The sequence below is a fragment of the Geotrypetes seraphini genome, chromosome 2, assembly GCF_902459505.1.
Source record: "Geotrypetes seraphini chromosome 2, aGeoSer1.1, whole genome shotgun sequence".
Classification (NCBI taxonomy): Eukaryota; Metazoa; Chordata; class Amphibia; order Gymnophiona; family Dermophiidae; genus Geotrypetes; species Geotrypetes seraphini.
In genome coordinates, this window is record NC_047085.1 from 394,603,491 (window position 1) to 394,621,710 (window position 18,220).

Genomic DNA, 18,220 nt, shown 5'->3' on the forward strand with positions numbered 1-18,220 from the left:
TTCAGACAGTCTGTGGCAGACCAATGTCCCTTGGTATGGAGACCCTCCAGATGAGCCCCCCAAGCATAGGTCAATGAATCTGTTGTGATGACCTTCTGATGAGGAGGTGTCTGGAACAGCAACACTCTGGAGAGATTGGAAGAGAGCATCCACCATTGAAGAGATTGCCGTAGAGCAGAAGTCACTGTAATGTGCTGAGAAAGTGGGTCAAAGGCCTGCGCCCACTGAGAAGTCAGGGACCACTGAGGAATTCTGAGGTGAAGTCTGGCAAAAGGAGTCACATGAACAGTAGAGGCCATGTGACCTAGAAGAATCATCATGTGTCTCACCGAGAGTGAAGTGAGGATAGACACTTGTTGGCAAAGGTGAATGAGAGCATCCTTACGTTGGTGGAAGGAATGCTCTAAGTACACAGTGTCTAGGATGGCTCCAAAGAACTGCAGAGACTGGGACGGCTGCAGCTTTATTCTTTGGGTTGCATACATGAGATCTTTACCACATACTTAAATTTCATATTTTCCCTTTATCTAATTCTTATGTAATAAATTGTACCCGCACTTCTTGTATTCTGTAATTCGCTGATTGTCCAGCCTTCTTCGATGTGAACCGCCTAGAAGGCATTCAACTGTAGTGGTAGAGAAGAATAAAGATATTATTATTATCATCATCATCTGATGCAGGAATCTGGTGAAAGATATTGAATCCAAGGATGATTCTTCTCGTCTAGGAGAACTCTCTGGCATCTCATAAGACGGAGAAACTCAGGGTTATATTGGAAATGAAGCTCCGAGTTTTCAGGTAAAGAAGATGACCACCGACCCCTAGAACGATGTGGTGTTGAAGTGGTAGGGGACTGAGAAAGATTCCTCTTCAGGGACCTTGTTGTAGAAACAGGCCTGGATTTTGAAACCTGTTCACCAGAGTGATGAGGCAAAAAAAGACGACTCGCATCCTGACTGATAATCCTCAAGATGCGAGACTGGAGTCTGATGTCTCAAAGAAATTTGAGAAGATGATTTGATCTCCGATGAATGAGCTCTCAATGTAGATCTGCCTCGATCAGTCAACAAAAACCTATGTTTGGAGAATCGGGCCTCGATAGTCGATGGCGAGGCAATGCCAATCTCCGCCCCTCGATGGCGAGGCAATGCCAATCTCCGCCCCTCGATGGCGAGGCAATGCCAATCTCTGCCCCTCGATGGCGAGGCAATGCCAATCTCCGCCCCTCGATGGCGAGGCAATGCCAATCTCCGCAGCGAGGAGTGACACTGCCTCGACGGTGACTGAGATCTGTGATTGACTCGACTTGAAGAAGAGGATCGATGTCGAGGCCACTGGGAGGACTTTGCATCTTAGCAGCACGATGCACAGACTAGTCTGCTGATAGAGGTACCGATGAGGAAATACCATATTTTCACGCATATAACGCGCGCATTATACACGATTTTACAAACCATGCATAACCATGCGCGATATACGCGTGAACGCGTTTTACAACTTTTTTTTACATAGTTCCCCCCCCCCCCCGACATCCGATTCACCCCGCAGGACCACTCACACCCCCACCCCGAAGGACCGCTCGCACGCACTCGCACCCCCACCCTGAAGGACCGCTCGCACCCCCACAGCCTCCTGACCCCCCCCCATCATGGAGAAGCTCCTACCGTTGTCTGTGCTGCTTCCTCTTCCGGCGGTCCCGCCCTTTCTCTGACGTCACAGAAAGGGCGGGACCACCGGAAGAGGAAGCAGCGCAGACGCAGGGCTCACAGAAGGGCCTGGACCGCCAAGAGGAAGCAGCAGGACAACAGTAGGAGCTTCTCCATGATGGGTGGGGGTCGGGAGGCTGTGGGGGTGCGAGCGGTCCTTCGGGGTGGGGGTGCGAGTGCGTGCGAGCGGTCCTTCAGGGTGGGGGTGCGAGCGGTCCTGCGGGGGGGTGAATCGGACATCGGGGAGGGCATCAGGCTTTCAGGGTGGGGACAGGACTTCAAGGGGGAGAGGAGAGTCGGGGCGGCATGCGCGGTATACGGGTGTGTGCGGTATATAAAAATTTCTTTACATAAATTACAGTTTCCCCCGCGCGCTATACCCGTGTGCGCGTTTTACACGGGTGCGCGGTATATGAGTGAAAATACGGTAGTTTTAGCCAATTCCTTCTGGACGATGTTTACTATCATCTGAGTCAAATCAGATACCGACACCACTGATACAGCCGGTGTCGATGGTACCGCGGGGTGCACTCCGGCAAGGGTGACCTCAAAGATGATGCACCTCGAATCGTGGATGTAATCCGCTTAAACAGTCTCTTAGTGGCCGGCACGACTTCACTCGATGCCTGGATGGCCAGAAACTCCGACTGGGAAGCTGGTAGCTTCTTAGCTAGCTTATCTGGAGACGGGGACAACGATACCGACATCTAGACATCGGGAGACGAAGACGATGTGATGTCTTCGATGTGGGAGCCTTCCTCGAGGATGATGTCTTGGTCGAGATCATCCTCACCAATGTCGAGATCAAAGCCAGTGGTGAAGACTTCTCTGAGGAATGCTCCATGCCAAAGATTTTCTCCTGCTGGGCCTGCCGGTGTTTCAAAGACCACTTCTATAAGGTAGCACAGCGGACACAGGATCCGGGACGATGATCTGACCCCAGGCACTGTATGCACCACTTATGTGGGTCAGTAAGTAGAAATGGTACGCTGACACCAGGTGCACTTTTTAAAACCGGAAACTGGCCAGGACACAGAGGGAAAAATGGCCTCAGCTAAATCAAAGCCGCGGAGTAGGCCCCGCTGTTAAAAAAAAAAAAAAAAAAAAAAACCAAAAAAAACACACTTTTTTTTTTTTTTTTTTTAATTCACGCAATTGTAATGACAACTTGAGCAAGAAAAGAAAAAAAAATTTAAGGACAAGCCACAGCTATAAGGCACTAATTTTAACACACTGAGCCTTGAAGTAGGGACTTCTCAGGTCCACGGAAAAACTAGAACCGAGGAGAAGCGCGCGCCCTACGTTGGGCGGGAAGGCACTTGCGAATGCGCAGTGTGGGAGTCGCAAACCTTCTTAAAGTTTCTTCAAGCAAGAGTGCTTGTCAGGCTGTCTGCACTGGGCTCCGTGGATGACGTCACCCATATGTGAGAATATGCTGCCTGCTTGTCCTGGGATAATAACCGCTATTGTGGTTTAGTAAAAAAAGGAAGTGTTAGGATTTTACAGGAGGGGGACCCAAGCACGAACCCCAAAAAACACTAAAACTCCAAATTTCAGACCACCCTCGATGTTCCCCATAGGGAATAGGCAGCATATTCACCGTGACTTAAGGTGCCTGTTTGTCTAAATCAGCCTGGCTGCAGGAAAAGTATTTATACCTCAGAAATTATTCAGATTCTCAAATGTCGAAGGAAATCTGGCTGCCAACCACATGGACCAAGGCCACCGATTCCCATTCCCAGGATTCCTCATGCAGCAAAAGGGGGAGAAATTATGCAGCCAGCACCATTATACCCCTAGAGTTCTTACTCAGGGGCCACACAGAATGTGCTCAAGTCTCTGACTGAATCAGCAGGCGAGCTGCTCCCAGGAGGATGAACCCCAAGCTCCTGAATAAAGCTAATGCAGGCTGGCTCTGCAGAACTCAGAGACTGTCCTGGGGAAAGCAGTCTTCCCACAGAGGACTGCATCCTTTGCCCAGTGGAGTATGTCCGAACGGGGACCTCCAAGCACCAAAGCCTCAAAGAATTTTAAAAATCCAGCGAAAAAACACTGAAAAAGAAAAAAAAAAGAGCAGAGCAAAACACAACTACTGAGTTTGCTTGCAGAAGGAATAACTGAGGAGGGTGCTGTGCTCCAATGCAGATGGGGGAGTTCTCAAGTTCTTAAGGGATATCCTTCTGAAGTTCACAAAAAATAGGAAATCAACAGCTCAAGTATGGACTCCTATATATTACATTACATTAGTGGTTCAAGGCAGATTACATCCAAACTAAAACAAGAATTACATTTCAACTTTGAAGTAATAGATTAAAAGATGAGATAAAATTTTAAGGGAGAATTATGGGTTTTAGATAATGTTTGTTAACTAGAAAAATTAGAGAGTACTAAGGGTTTATAGAGTGTTGGATGTTGGGTTAGGATTGTTGTGCTGGATAGGTTTAACGTGTTTTTTGAAGAGTATGGTTTTAATTTCTTTCTTGAAGGTTTTGTAATCTGTGGATGAAGATAACAGAGTGGTGAGTTGTTTGTCCAACTTAGCTGCTTTGGAGGCTATTAGGTTGTCATAAAGTTTTTTTTCGTTTGACATTTTTGGATAGTGGGTAATAGAATAGTGAATGTGTTCTTCTGTGTCTGATTGAGGAGGATTGATTTAGTCTGTTATTCCAGTAAATTGGGCTTTCTCCGTTAATAGCCTTGTAAAGTAAGCAGTAGAATTTGAAGTTCACTCTCGCTTCTATTGGAAGCCAATGCGAGTCATGGTATGCCTCTGTGATATGGTCATATTTTTTTAGTGAATATACAAGTCTCGGGGCTATATTCTGCACCGTCTGCAATTGCTTCATCATGGTCGCGGGACATGGTAGGTATAGTATGTTGCAGTAATCCAGCATCCCAAGAATTAGAGATTGTAACAGTAGTAGGAATTGCTTCTTTTCGAAGAATGATCGGATTTTTCTCAGATTTCTCATGGTCATGAATGATGTCTTTATTATTTTGTTAATTTGGGGTTGCATGTTACAGCTTCTGTCAATCGTGATTCCAAGCAATTTTAAAGTAGGTTGTATTGGGTATGAAAATGAATTTATTACAAGATTAGTTAACGTTGGAGTTTTGTCATTTTCAAGTAGAATGAAATTTGTTTTGTCAGGATTAAGTTTTAATTTGTGCGCTGTCATCCATATAGCCACTGATTTGAGGGTTCTGTGTATTGTGTTTGCTATGAAGGATTCTGGTTGGTTGAAGGGTAGAAGAATAGTGATGTCATCTGCGGAGCTGTATGAAATTATGCCAAGATTATCCAGATTATCCGCAACAGAATCAGAGACTATATCTTCTCCCAGGCAGAGATGTCCCAGGATAATCCCCTGTAGTACCAGGAAGCCTCAAAAGTCAGATAAAAACCCAAAAATAGTAAATCAGATGCAGAGCAGATGAAAAGACACCTTCTCTTCTTGCTTGCAAAAGAAAAAACTGAAGAAGTGAGACACAAGGAGGCAGAGTTGAAAAATGTAAGATGCCTTCTGCAAACCTCACAGGTGAAGGAAGAAACTCACTTGTCAAGCCTACTGTACACTTTGCACAAGAAATACAGTTAAGCAAGATATAAGGAACAGATTTAGTTATAGTATGTGTTACAAGCTAGCCCTGGTGCAGAATGATTTTCCTAATACACACACACACACACAAGCATATTACCTAAAGTGTATTTATCAAATTAAGTGTACCAACAAAGGTTGTGAATGGCCATATTTATTTATTTATTTATTCAATTTTCTATACCGTTCTCCCAGGGGAGCTCTGAACAATTTACATTAATTTATTCAGGTACTCAAGCATTTTTTCCTGTCTGTCCTGGCGGGCTCACAATCTAGCGTATATGTCTTTTCCTCCATAAGGCTTCATAACTAAAAACAAAAGACATTATGGCATAAGAATCACAGAATCTCCAAAACACAAAATTGTGAGATTAACCTTATTGGGTCACACATAGGACCACAATCAAAGGACTGTGGTCAGCGTTGGAAACCAGTAAAAATGTACTGAATATGACTTCAACTTCAAAATAAATAAAAACATTAATATATAGGGAGATCCCGTATCCACGGGTAATGGGTTCCAGGACCTACCATAGATATGTGAAACTACAGATAATAGCGAACACTATTATACCTCAGTTTATTTATTTTATTTAAAAATATAATACTTGTAAACATCCAACAATTCTGTGCGAGTTACAATAAAACATACCGTATTTTTCACTCCATAAAGACGCACTGGACCATAAGACGCACCCTATATTTAGAGGAAAACAAGAAAAAAAATATTCTGAACCACATTTTCCTTGCCAGACTCTGCACCCAACTTCACACTCCTTACCAGGCTCTGCACCCTGTTCCTCCTTCTAGTGGTCTAGTGGTAGGGCAGGGCGGGCAGGGACAGGGCATGCAGGCCTAGTGGCTGGCTGGCTGGCAGGCAGGCAGGCAGGCAGACCCCATAACCCCCATGTATCCCCCAGTATCTTAAATCATCCCCCACGTATAGCACAGTTACTTACCGTAACAGGTGTTATCCAGGGACAGCAGGCAGATATTCTTGACTGATGGGTGACGGCACCGACGGAGCCCTGGTACGGACAATTTTAGAGTGATTGCACTCTAAGAACTTGGAAAGTTCTAGCAGGCCGCACCGCGCACGCGCGAGTGCCTTCCCGCCCGACGGAGGCACGCGGTCCCCAGTTAAGATAAGCCAGCTAAGAAGCCAACCCGGGGAGGTGGGTGGGACGCAAGAATATCTGCCTGCTGTCCCTGGATAACACCTGTTACGGTAAGTAACTGTGCTTTATCCCAGGACAAGCAGGCAGCATATTCTTGACTGATGGGTGACCTCCAAGCTAACAAAAAGAGGGATGGAGGGAAGGTTGGCCATTAGGAAAATAAATTTTGCAAAACAGATTGGCCGAAGTGTCCATCCCGTCTGGAGAATGCATCCAGACAATAATGAGATGTAAAAGTATGAACTGAGGACCAAGTAGCAGCCTTGCAGATTTCCTCAATAGGAGTGGAACGGAGGAAAGCTACAGAAGCTGCCATAGCTCGAACTTTATGGGCCGTGACAGAATCTTCCAGTGATAGTCCGGTCTGAGCATAACAGAATGAAATGCACGCTGCCAGCCAATTAGACAACGTACATTTAGAAACAGGACGCCCCAATTTATTCGGATCAAAGGATAGAAAGAGTTGGGGAGATGATCTGTGGGGCTAGTACGCTCTAAATAGTAAGCTAGAGCCCGCTTACAGTCCAAAGTATGCAGAGCCTGTTCTCCAGAATGAGAGTGAGGTTTCGGAAAGAAGACAGGCAGAACAATGGATTGGTTGAGATGGAATTCAGAGACAACCTTAGAGAGAAACTTTGGATGTGTACGCAGAACCACCTTGTCATGATGAAAGACTGTAAAAGGTGGATCCGCAACTAGTGCATGTAGCTCACTGACCCTCCTGGCAGAGGTAAGAGCAATAAGGAAGAGCACTTTCCAAGTAAGGAACTTAAAAGGAGCTGTAGCCAAAGGTTCAAACGGAGGCTTCATTAAGGCGGAGAGAACCACATTGAGATCCCAGACTACAGGAGGAGCCTTAAGAGGTGGTTTCACATTGAAAAGACCTTGCATGAATCTGGAAACCAAAGGATGAGCTGAGAGAAGTTTCCCATGAACTGGTTCATGAAAAGCAGCAATAGCACTGAGGTGGACTCTGATGGAAGTAGACTTGAGACCAGAGTCAGACAAAGAAAGAAGGTAATCCAACAAGGTCTCCACTGCCAGGGACGTCGGATTATGATGATGAAGAAGACACCAGGAAGAAAATCATGTCCACTTCTGATAGTAACATTGCAGAGTGGCAGGTTTCCTGGAGGCATCCAGAATAGAACGAACATGCTGAGACAAAAGAGTATCATGTGCAGTCAGCCCGAGAGAAACCAAGCTGTCAGGTGCAGAGACTGAAGGTTGGGATGCAGAAGGGTTTCCTGATGTTGCTTAAGCAGAAAAGGAAAGAGTGGAAGAAGAATAGGCTCCCTGGAACTGAGTTGAAGTAGAAGGGAGAACCAATGTTGTCTGGGCCATCGTGGAGCTCTGGAGCTTGAACAAGGTTCGTAACATGAGGCAGAGGAGGGAAAGCATACAGGAACAGATTGGACCAATCCAAAAGAAATGCATCCGCTGCCAGACGGTGAGGAGAGTAGAGTCTGGAGCAGAAGTGGGGCAGCTGGTGATTGTGAGGAGCTGCAAAGAGGTCTATCTGAGGAGTGCCCCACCGAGCGAAGATAGACTGTAGAGTGAAAGGATCGAGCGTCCACTCGTGAGGCTGGAGAATTCTGCTGAGATTGTCCGCTAGGGAATTCTGTTCTCCTTGAATGTAGATCGCTTTCAGGAACAAGTGGTGATCTGTGGCCCAAGCCCAAATCTTCTGGGCTTCCTGGCACAAGAGGCGAGATCCTGTCCCACCCTGTTTGTTGATGTAGTACATCGCAACTTGATTGTCGGTGCACAGCAGGAGTACTTGAGGAAAGAGAAGATGTTGGAAGGCCTTGAGGGCATAAAACATCGCTCTGAGTTCCAGGAAATTGATGTGATGCTTCATTTCCTGGGCTGTCCAAAGACCCTGAGTCTTGAAGTCGTTCAAATGAGCGCCCCATGCATAAGGGGAGGCATCGGTGGTGATGACAAGCTGACGAGGAGGTAGATGGAACAGAAGACCTCTGGAGAGATTTGAGGATATCAACCACCATTGTAGAGACTGACGAAGAGATGATGTCACAGATATGTGTCGTGAGCAAGGATCCGTCGCTTGGGACCACTGGGTAGCTAGGGTCCATTGAGGAGTACGCAGGTGAAGACGTGCGAAGGGTGTGACATGAACTGTGGTGACATGAACTGTGGAGGCCATGTGACCCAAGAGTATCATCATTTGCTTGGCAGAGATGGAACGTTGAGGAAGCACCTGCTGACATAGACATTGAAGGGTCTGAAGACGGTTGGAAGGCAGGAACGCTCTCATGAGGACCGTATCTAACACCGCTCCAATGAATTGAAGCCTCTGAGTGGGGATGAGATGAGATTTGGGTAAATTGATCTCGAACCCCAGGATCTGCAGAAACATGATGGTTTGATTGGTGGCTAGGAGTACAGCCTGAGAGGAATTGGCCTTGATTAAACAATCGTCCAGGTAAGGAAAGACCTGAAGGTGGTGAGAGCGTAGAAAAGCAGCCACCACAATCAGACATTTGGTGAACACTCTTGGAGAGGATGCAAGACCGAAGGGGAGCACCTTGTATTGGTAATGACAGTGATTGATCATGAAACGGAGGTACTGTCTGGAGGCCAGATTGACGGGTACATGAGTGTATGCCTCTTTGAGATCGAGGGAGCATAGCCAGTCGCTTTGATGGAGAAGAGGATAAAGAGTTGCCAGAGAAAGCATCTTGAATTTCTCCTTGACCAAACATTTGTTGAGATCGCGAAGATCTAGGATGGGTCTGAGATCCCCTGTTTTTTTAGGGACCAGAAAATAACGGGAGTAGAATCCCTGCCCCTTCCGATCTAGAGGAACTTCCTCTATGGCGTTCAGGAGGAGGAGGGATTGAACCTCCTGAAGAAGGAGAGAAGACTGAGAGGTGTTCAAAGCAGACTCTCTTGGCAGACTTTGTGCAGGACGTGTCTGAAAGTTGAGAGAGTAGCCATGGCGGATGATGTTGAGGACCCACTGATCCGATGTGATGTTCTCCCAACGGCTGATGTAACAAGAAAGACGTCCTCCTATGGGTCGAGGGAGATGGGCAGATGGTGGAATACTGGCTATGCTTTGGAGAACCACGTCAAAAGGGTTGGGTAGACTTTTGTGGTGGAGGAGGCTTCACCTGTTGCTGCTGGGCTGGCCTAGGCGGTTGTCGCTGTTGTTGGCGCTGACGTCTAGGCTGTTGAGTAGCCAGTGGCAAGGGACGGGCAGCATAGCGGCGCTGGTAGGCGGATTGTTGGCGAAAAGGCCAAGCAGGTGGAGTCTTTTTCTTAGTCTTCAGGAGAGTATCCCACCGAGTTTCATGGGCAGACAGCTTTTGTGTAGTGGAATCCATGGACTCTCCAAAGAGCTCATCACCTAAGCAGGGAGCATTTGCTAGGCGGTCCTGATGATTTACATCGAGCTCTGAGACTCTGAGCCATGCCAACCGACGCATGGCAACAGACATAGCCGTGGCTCTAGAAGTCAATTCAAAAGTGTCATAAATTGACCTAACTAGGAATTTTCGTAACTGGAGAAGAGAGGAAGAACAGGCATGAAAAGCAGATTTCTTGCGGTCAGGGAGGTACTTTTCAAAAGCAGCCATGTTTTGAATGAGGTGCTTTAAATAAAAGGAAAAATGAAAAGCATAGTTCCCTGACCTATTGGCTAACATGGCATTTTGATATAAACGTTTGCCAAATTTGTCCATGGCCTTTCCTTCTCTGCCAGGAGGGACTGAGACATACACACTAGCTCCCGCTGATTTCTTAAGTGTGGATTCTACCAAAAGAGACTCATGCGAGAGCTGAGGTTTGTCAAAACCAGGAATGGGGATAACTTTGTACAAGGAGTCCAATTTACGAGGAGCTCCTGGTACAGTCAGGGGAGTCTCTAGATTTTTATAAAAAGTCTCCCGTAAGATGTCATGGAGAGGAAGTTTGAGAAATTCCCTTGGAGGCTGGTCAAAGTCCAGAGCATCAAGGAATGCCTTGGATTTCTTAGGCTCAGCCTCCAAGGGAATAGAAAGAGATTCACACATCTCTTTTAAGAAAGAGGTAAAGGATGTGGAATCTTGTTTAGAAGAGGGATCTGCAACCAGTTGATCCTCTTCATCAGAGGAACACTCACCCTCAGACAGAAAAGGGGCTTCAGAGTCACCCCACAAATCAGGATCCCTAATATGAGAGCCACAGTCTCGAGACTCCGGAGTGGAGGGTTCCAGGTGTCGGGTTTTGCGCGCCGACTTACCCGACCTCATAGACACGGTACCGGGAGATGTGACATGCTGCGTCGGCACCGAAGTCTGCACCGCTTGGTGTTGAGCTCTCGGTTCCGGTGCTAAGATTGGCATCAAAGTCGATGAAGCAGTGTGGACCAGTACCGACAAAGTGGATGCCGATAAAAGGGGGCGCTCCACTGTTAGTACCGGTGGCTCAGACCGGACCGGGACTGGAAGGCTCGGTGTCAAAAGTGCGGGAAGGAGTTGTTGCAACTGCTCCTTAAGTTGCACTTGCAGGACAGCAGCAATCCGCTCGTCCAGCGAAGGCACCGGTACCACCTTTTTCTTCTGCGGTACCTGTGGTGCTGCTCTACACTCAGAGGATGAGGAACCCGATGTCGAGGGGCTCACCTCAATAGGAGCGGAGCGCTTCCGTGGGCGCCTCGAGGTCGGCAGGACTGGACTCGCTGCTACTGAGACCGGAGGACGCTCCAACGGGGAAGGCTTCTTAGCCGGCTTACCTGCAGGATGCGACGCCGGCGCGGTATCGATGAAGTAGGTGCCGACTGAGATGGGGCCGATGTCGGTGCCGGTGCTGCGGAATCAGACATCTCGGCGCCAAATAACAACCGCTGTTGGATCTGGCGGTTTTTTAGAGTTCTCTTTTTTAAAGTCGCACAGCGGGTGCAGGTGGACGCTCGATGGTCAGGACCAAGACACTGCAGACACCAGTTGTGCGGGTCTGTGAGTGAAATTGGTCGAGCACACCACTGGCACTTCTTAAACCCGGGTTGAGGGGGCATGAAGGTAAAAACGGCTTCTGCCAAATCGAAGGCCGAGGCCTCGATGGTGGCAACAGGCCCCGCCGGGGCGAAACCGAAAAAATGAAAAAGAAAACAAAATTAGTTTTTTTTGTTTTTTTTAACAAAGAAAAGAAAAGAAAAAGGAGGAAACAATATTTCCGAACAAGTTTACGCGAGCGGGAAGGCGTAAGGAACAAAAGTTTTCAACAGCCATTGAAACGTGCGTCTTCTTAGCTCCGCGGAAACTAAGAAACTGGGGACCGCGTGCCTCCGTCGGGCGGGAAGGCACTCGCGCGTGCGCGGTGCGGCCTGCTAGAACTTTCCAAGTTCTTAGAATGCAATCACTCTAAAATTGTCCGTACCGGGGCTCCGTCGGTGCCGTCACCCATCAGTCAAGAATATGCTGCCTGCTTGTCCTGAGATAACCCCCAGTACCTTTTTTAATCATCCTCCCTCTTATACCTTTAATCATACCCCCCTTTGTCCCTTTTATATCATAACCCCTCCCTTGTACCTTAAAAAATAAAAAATAAAAAAACCAACCCGTACCTTTTTTAATTCTTCCCTCCCTCCTTCCACAGCTCTGCATTATTTTCTAGCAGCAGACTTGCTAGTCAGAAGCTCGGAGGTCAGGCGTAAGCTTTACGCATGCCCACCTGGGCCCACGCCGCTTTCTGAATGGCTGCAAGCGGTTCTCGCGAGAACTGCCACCAGCCATTTAGATAGCGGCGCAGGCCCAAGCAGGAGTGTGTAAAGCTTGGCCCTGACCGCCGCGCTTCCGACTCGTGCACTGGGAATAATACAGAGCCGCCTAGGGAGGGATATACACTGAACCACCAGGCCTAGAAACAGGTATGGCAGCGGTGGCGACAGCAGCAGGCTTGTTTTGTAATTCTTCCGGGGGGGATGAGCAATGCTGAATGGTAGTGCGGTGCAGAGGGGGTGTTGTTTTTTCTCAATTGTAAGGGGGGGGCGGCGAGCGGTGTAGAAAGATAGTGCAGCTGTGGCGCGGGGGGTAGTTTGTAATTGTACGGGGGCGGCGGCGAGCGGTGCTGAAAGGTGGTGCGGTGCAGGAGGGTGGGTTTTTTTCAATTGTAAGGGGGGGCCCCCAGCGGCCAGTGTTTAATAAGACGGTTCGGCTGCTGCGCATTGGTTTCGGGTGTTGCAGCTATGCGGGGGATTTAAATTTTTTTACCTTCGCTTCATAAGATGCACGGAGATTTCCACCCACTTTTGGGTGGAAAAAGTGCATCTTATGGAGCAAAAAATACGGTATATAATTAAAATAAATACCAGACTAACGTGCACAATACATACTAAAAATAATTTTACAATTAGCATCTATACTCATCATATCACAAACTAACCCCACCTTTTACTAAAACGCAATAGCAATTATTAGCGTAGGGAGCCACGCTGTTCCCAACGCTCAAAAAGTTCCTATGAGCATCAGGAGTAGCGCAGAGAATTCAGCATGGCTCCCTGCGCTAATAATCACTAACACGGTTTAGCAAAAAGGGGAGGGGGTAAGTCATTCAGATCAGTGTTTCTCAACTTCATCATATCAACTACCCCTTAAGCCTAAAATATTAACCAAGTACCCCTGCCCAAGCTCCACCCCCGACCCCACCCCCATAATAGTAGTACTAATTGTAATGCTATTTCTTCCATTCATTTTCATATACACACAATATCTTCATAATGATAACCATAAAATTAAAAAACACAAAGCAGTATCATCTATATTTGGGGGTTTTTTCAGAGGTCAAGGCCGATTACTTTAAAATATGCAAAGTCATCTCAGTAACAACTATAGAAAAATAGATAAATATAGTGCGAAAAATAGACAGCAGATATAAATTCTAAAAACTGATACATTTCGATCACTAAATTGAAAATAAAATCATTTTCCCTACCTTTGTTTTCTGACGATTTTATTAGTCTCTGGTTGAACTTCCTTCTGACTGTGCATCCAAGATTTTTCTTTCTGCCTCCTGCATACTTCCTCTCCTCCCAACCTCATTCCCTTCCCCCAACCAACATCTCTCTGTCCCTCCATGAGTCCCAACTTTTCATCCTCTCTCCTCTACCCCCACTGGCAACATGTCTCCCTCTCTCTCTCACACTGTCCATCTGTTTTTCTCTCATTCCCTCCCTTTCTGCAAAGGGAGTGGGGAAGAGAGAGAGATCCATAGCACATCTCTCCCACCCCCTCTACTGCCACATCCAACATTCCTCCCTCTCTCAACCCCCCGATCATGTGCAGCATCTTTCACCATTGCCTACCAGCCCTATGCCCAATATTTCTCCTTCTATCATCCTTCTCCAGCCAATGCCAAATCCCTCCCTCCATCACGATGTCCAACATTCCTCACCCCTTGCATTCCTTTCAATCTGCCTCACTGTTCCCTTTCCACGACCATATCCAACATTTCTCCCTCTCATCCTTCTCTTCCCCATGCATCTCAACCTCACTCTCTTCTCTCTATATGCCCAATTTTCCTATTTCTTCCTTTCCATGTGTACCTTAAACGCCATAATCTGTTCTCTCCCCATACTCAAAAAAGGCTACCCCTCCTCTATTAAATCATCAGCTTCTGAACTAGAAGACTACTTTGACAACCAAAAATTCAAATCATCTGAAAAAACATTGGAAACACCACATCTATCCAACCCTCGCTGCCCCCCCCCCCCCAAAGAATACAAACTCTTTCAGTACCCTTTCGAAATTCAACCTCCCCACTTTGGACGAAGTATAAAAACTCATACAGACTATGAACACTTAAAATAATCCTATCAAACCAATCCCACCACCACTCTAAAAAACACACTTCCCCATACTCTGACTTTTCCCGCTAGAAATGACAACCGAAAGTCTCTCCATCAATACCGTTCCAAAATCATGGAAATCTGCCCTAATATTCCCCCTCCTCTATTAAATCATCAGCTTCTGAACTAGAAGACTACTTTGACAACAAAAAATTCAAATCATCTGAAAAAACATCTATCCAACCCTCGCTGCCCCCCCCCCCCCCAAGAATACAAACTCTTTCAGTACCCTTTTGAAATTCAACCTCCCCACTTTGGACGAAGTATAAAAACTCATACAGACTATGAACACTTCAAATAATTCTATCAAACCAATCCCACCACCACTCTAAAAAACACACTTCCCCATACTCTGACTTTTCCCGCTAGAAATGACAACCGAAAGTCTCTCCATCAATACCGTTCCAAAATCATGGAAATCTGCCCTAATATTCCCCAAACTAAAAAAAATCTTAATTTACAAGAAGATCAATGTATTAGTTACCGCCCAATTGCCAATTTGCCTTTCATTGCCAAACTATCAGAGAAAATTGTGTTCAACAAACTATCCGATTTCTACAAAAAAAAAACAACGCCTACCACCCAAACCAAACAGGCTTTCGAATAATATCACTCCACTGAATTCTCTCTTCTCAGTCTTACCACTACTAACTATTACTACCATGATCATCGCAAATCTGTCCTTCTGATCTCTTTTGATCTATCAGCCACTTTCGACCAAATCGATCACGATCTCATCCTAAACCGCCTCAGAAATAGTGGAATTTCAATGGTTTTTCTTATACTTCACTGATCGAAACTTCCAAGTATGTTCAAATGGATCAATTTCACCCCTTATCTCCCAGACATATGGTGTCCCACAGGGCTCCATCCTTTCTCCACTTTTTAACATCTTTCTGGCCCCCTTACTGACCCTAGCTCAGTCCATTGGATTCACCGTTTTCGACTAAGCTGACAATATCCAACTACTGCACTCTATCAACACAATGAGTAATATCGAACTAATGAAAATAAACTTTGCCTAAATATATCAAATCCAGAGCCATACTATTCCCAACTAACAAAGAAAATCTAAATGATCCAATCTGTATCGAGTCCCATCCAATACATATTGAATCTAAAATTAAAATTCTAGGAATCATCATAGACCACCACCAAATCAGCGCTTTAACAAAAAAATGCTTCTACAAACTCCGACTAATTCGCTCAACAACATCCATTCTCCAGCCCTCTTTCATCCAAATTCTGATCCACTCCCTGATCATTTCACAAATTGATTACTGCAACTCACTCTGTCGTGGCATCACTCAAAAAGAAATCCACAGATTACAACTGATTCAAAATACTGCCATTAAACTATTATATAAAGCAAATAAATACAACCACGTTACACCTCTACTTCGTGAAGCTCACTGGCTACCAGTAACACATCAAACAACATAAGATACTCTTATTCTTCTTCAAAATTAAACTCACTCATTTGTCCATCCTTTTTGGACAAATATCTTATCCCTTACACCAGTCCACGAGCCTTAATATTTACAAACCAAAATTTGCTGACTATTCCCCTAATTAAGGAGCTCTTCTACACTCGCATACACTTTCGAATTCTCTCCCACTCGACATCCAATTAGAAGAATCTCTCGATAAATTCTTGAGTAAACTCAAAACATTCTTATTCCAAGACGCATATCTAATATGAGACAAGAACACTTCTCCCACCCCTCCTCTGATCAAGGATGAAACTGAACTGCTTTTAAGAAGCGACCCCTTCCTTTTGTTTCATTCCCTCCCCTTTTCACTTTCGTTTTAATTTTTTTAAATTTTACTTTGATGTATTTTATTCTCCTATCCTAACCCCCCTACCTTATGTATCAAACCAGTCTAAGTCCCATCAGTCAATTATGTAAATACTTAGTAATTGATTTTTCTCTTATTTTAGAACTATATTTTAATTTTAATATTGTAATTAACAATGTAATTTTACTCTGTAAACTGATCAGATACTTGCTGATGGTCAGTATATCAAATATAGAATAAACTTGGAAACCTTCCGGATCAGCCAGGGTGGCCCCACAGTCCAGGCAACACCAAGCTAACTCCAGGGATGAAGAGCCCTCCGTCTTCTGCCAACTTCCCGCTCCCTATCAGGAGTCCGGAGTCTATATAAGGCCCAGCACTGGCGCTAGCATAACTGACACAGAGCCTATCCGCTCGTGAGGCTCTGTTGGTACCACCCCTCTGACATCCAGAGCCATTTCAATATGGAGGGAGCTGACAGGACCTTCCTGAGAGCATGGACGTGAAGGCTCTTCAGCGGAGGGGGGCATGTCACTAGAGGAAGATAGGGCAGGAGACTCGCATCACATACCCCTCACAAGCAGCTTGTGTACCCCGTGAGTTGAGAAACACTGATTTAGATAACATACTTCCAGATTCAATCACTCAAGAAAAACATTTCTTAAATAGCATAGCTTTAACCATCTTCCTAAATTGAAGTAGACTAGAAGCACTTTTATTTCCACAGGCAATGCATTCCACAGTTATCATGGAGTGACTGACACTAGCTAACTTCACAAGTTATCTAAAGTTGTATAGATGGAACCTCTAAACAAATCATTCCGAACGTTAACGCTCAAGGTGGATGATACATCTGCAGAAGAGAGATCAACACTGTCAGACATCTATCATTCAACAAATCCCACCTACCTGTACTCTACCCCACCGTGCCCACAGCCTCCTCGGCACACCTCCTCAAATCTTCACTGGCAGCCTCTTCTGCCTGCTGCTTGTACCAGCCTGAGCTCCCTCCTTCTGATGTCACTTCCTGGTCCCTTGACCCGGATGCGACATCAGGAAGAGGGCGCTCAGGCCATCAGGAGCAGAAGGCAAGAGGAGATGCTCGCTGCTAATGACTTGTTTTTTTTGGAGGTATGCGGGGATGGGTGTTGATGTGAGGGAGTTCCGAGAATAAATTCTTCAAATTCTGATTTTGCTATGGTTCATTTTCCTGGTGTTACGTAGCAAAATAGGCATGTTAAGGATCCTTTGAGTGTGGGGCTTAATAGTTGGCATGGGAGTAGATTCATGTGTGGGGTGAAGGCTTTGTCCTGTAGGGCTATATTTAGAGTGTTTTTGGCTAGGATGGCTAGTCCTCCCCCTCGTTTTTTGTCTCTGAAAACTACTTGTATTTTGTAGCCTTGTGGACACACTTCTGTTATTCTGGGGTTGGCGTCTGAGGTTAGCCATGTTTCTGTGAGGAAGGGGCATCCTTGTTTTTCTGTTTCTATCCAGCCCTTATCTCAGTTTTTGGGCCTAGGGATCTGATGTTCATGTATGCGCATTTTATTGATGTAAATTCTGTTTTAATGTTATTTGAAGTTTTCAGGTAGATGAGGTTGTTTGCTTGGGGGATGGGTTTGTTCCTGGGATGGTTTCGGGAGGCGTTTGTAGGTCTTCTCTCCCAGGTCTGGGGGATACTATGGTGCATGCAGGAGGAGCAGTCAACCACGTTTATATGGTATCTCCCTGCTGAGTGGTGGTTTCTATTACTTGTTACTAAAACTGGAATTTTAGACGATGACTGTTTGTTTGTTTGTTTTGTTATCTTCATTTTGTGGAATTGAGAGGTGTGGGTTGGTTGGTGTGTATGTGAGGAAGTTTGGATTGAAATTTAGCTTCATAGTTTAGAAATGAACTTGGCCTTTACAAGTCTGGGATATAAGGGTCCTTCCCAACTTGGAAAGGACTGTTATGAGCCTTCTTAAATATATAGCAAGTTTTTAATAACTAATCTCAGGATGGATTTTAAATCAAATTTATTTAAATCATGGTTTAAGATCGCTGATCAGAAAGATTCTATTTTGGTTTTCTAGTAAAAGTACACAA

At 45.7% G+C, this 18,220-nt stretch overlaps 1 protein-coding gene across 8 annotated transcripts in view; it reads right to left on the bottom strand.

Annotated features, from left to right (window-relative positions):
• STK31 (serine/threonine kinase 31) overlaps nucleotides 1-18,220 on the bottom strand; it is a 620,303-nt gene that overhangs the window by 595,282 nt on the left and 6,801 nt on the right. Inside the window, exon 2 of one of the 8 annotated variants that reach the window (XM_033930851.1) lies at nucleotides 5,958-6,002. The exons of the other annotated variants lie outside the window; for them this stretch is intronic. Within the exon in view, the coding sequence (XP_033786742.1) occupies nucleotides 5,958-6,002 (45 nt within the window). The remainder of the gene's footprint in view (nucleotides 1-5,957; nucleotides 6,003-18,220) is intronic. 8 annotated transcript variants of the gene reach the window in all.